Here is a 1,171-nt window from a genome sequence, read left to right on the forward strand (position 1 = left end):
ATAAAGAATATATTCTTAATTTCTTAAATAAAGAATATATTCTTAATTTCAGAAGAATATCATCTAAAATCTTTAAGAAGATTTTTTAAGTATAAAATCTTCTACTTACAAGAATATAATTTTTTCGGTGTACAGAAAAGACGGAAAAAAAAACTATTTTTCTAAAAGAACAAAATTAGCGCGTACAAAATTGTTGCCGCGTCAATACCTGTTATTGAGAGCAAAAGCCCGGCCAAAACGATTTGAAAAAATATAATCAAATGAAACGTATCCTCCAAGTTTTCGTTGAGTTCCGTCAACTCGCAATGTCGGTCGACCAGACTCGCCAATTGTTTCCGACGATTTGTCACTGTGTCCGGTTTGTTCGCAAGATTCTCGAATTTTCGTTTGAGTATACCGAGCTGTCCGGCCAGATGTAGGGTGACGTTGATGTAAAAAGGTTCCGAAACCAATTGGGACAAACATATCACAGCTATTTGAAAAATTTGAACTGTGAATATCATTGCGTACTGCGGTCCGGTAACTCTGCTACCCAGCATGCCAGACGGTATGAGGAACATCCAGTTTATTGTGATGTTATCTGTGTACGCGCAACGGTACAACATATTTCACTGAATTAGTTATTAGCGAGATATGTTGCGAGATGATTACTTTTTGTTATATTTGTTCAAACAATTCGACAGATTTGTGTGTGTGTGTGTGTGTGTGTTGAAAATACCTCCTTCCGTTGCATTCAGATCCGCTAGCAAAAGCGCTTGTTTCAGATTCACGTAAACGATTCCAAATATATAAAGAACACTAGGCGCGACTATCGACCACGTTAAAATTAATGTGAATCTTCTGGTTTTAAAGGCGTTTTTCTTCATGATCTCGAGAGAATCCTCATCCTTGACCACGGACGACCAGTCGTTGATCGCGGCGCGAATGTTTCTGGCCAGTTTCTCACGGTTGACAGTAATAGAGACGCACTTTATGACCAGAAGCGATATGCACGTGCAGAAGACCACGATGTCTATGGTCGCGGCGATGTCGCGATCGTCTCTGGTAGCTTCCATAAACAGGAAGATGAACATCGTCAACTAACAACGATTCCTTCGCCTTAGAAAATACAGTATATGTTTACGCATATAATATAAATATATATATAAATATATATATATATATATAATAT

General features: G+C 37.7%; 1 protein-coding gene across 1 annotated transcript in view; it reads right to left on the reverse strand.

Moving 5' to 3' along the window:
* The window catches only part of LOC109861022, a 2,158-nt gene extending 1,085 nt beyond the window's left edge, over positions 1-1,073 (reverse strand). The window contains exons 1-2 of the mRNA XM_020440497.1: positions 719-1,073; positions 209-580 (exon numbers count right to left, since the gene is read on the reverse strand). Coding sequence (XP_020296086.1) covers positions 209-580; positions 719-1,073 — 727 coding nt within the window. The remainder of the gene's footprint in view (positions 1-208; positions 581-718) is intronic.
* Positions 1,074-1,171: the final 98 nt, after the last annotated feature.

This window comes from Pseudomyrmex gracilis, unplaced genomic scaffold (genome assembly GCF_002006095.1).
Source record: "Pseudomyrmex gracilis isolate BER0280 unplaced genomic scaffold, ASM200609v1 scaffold_543, whole genome shotgun sequence".
In the NCBI taxonomy this organism is placed as follows: Eukaryota; Metazoa; Arthropoda; class Insecta; order Hymenoptera; family Formicidae; genus Pseudomyrmex; species Pseudomyrmex gracilis.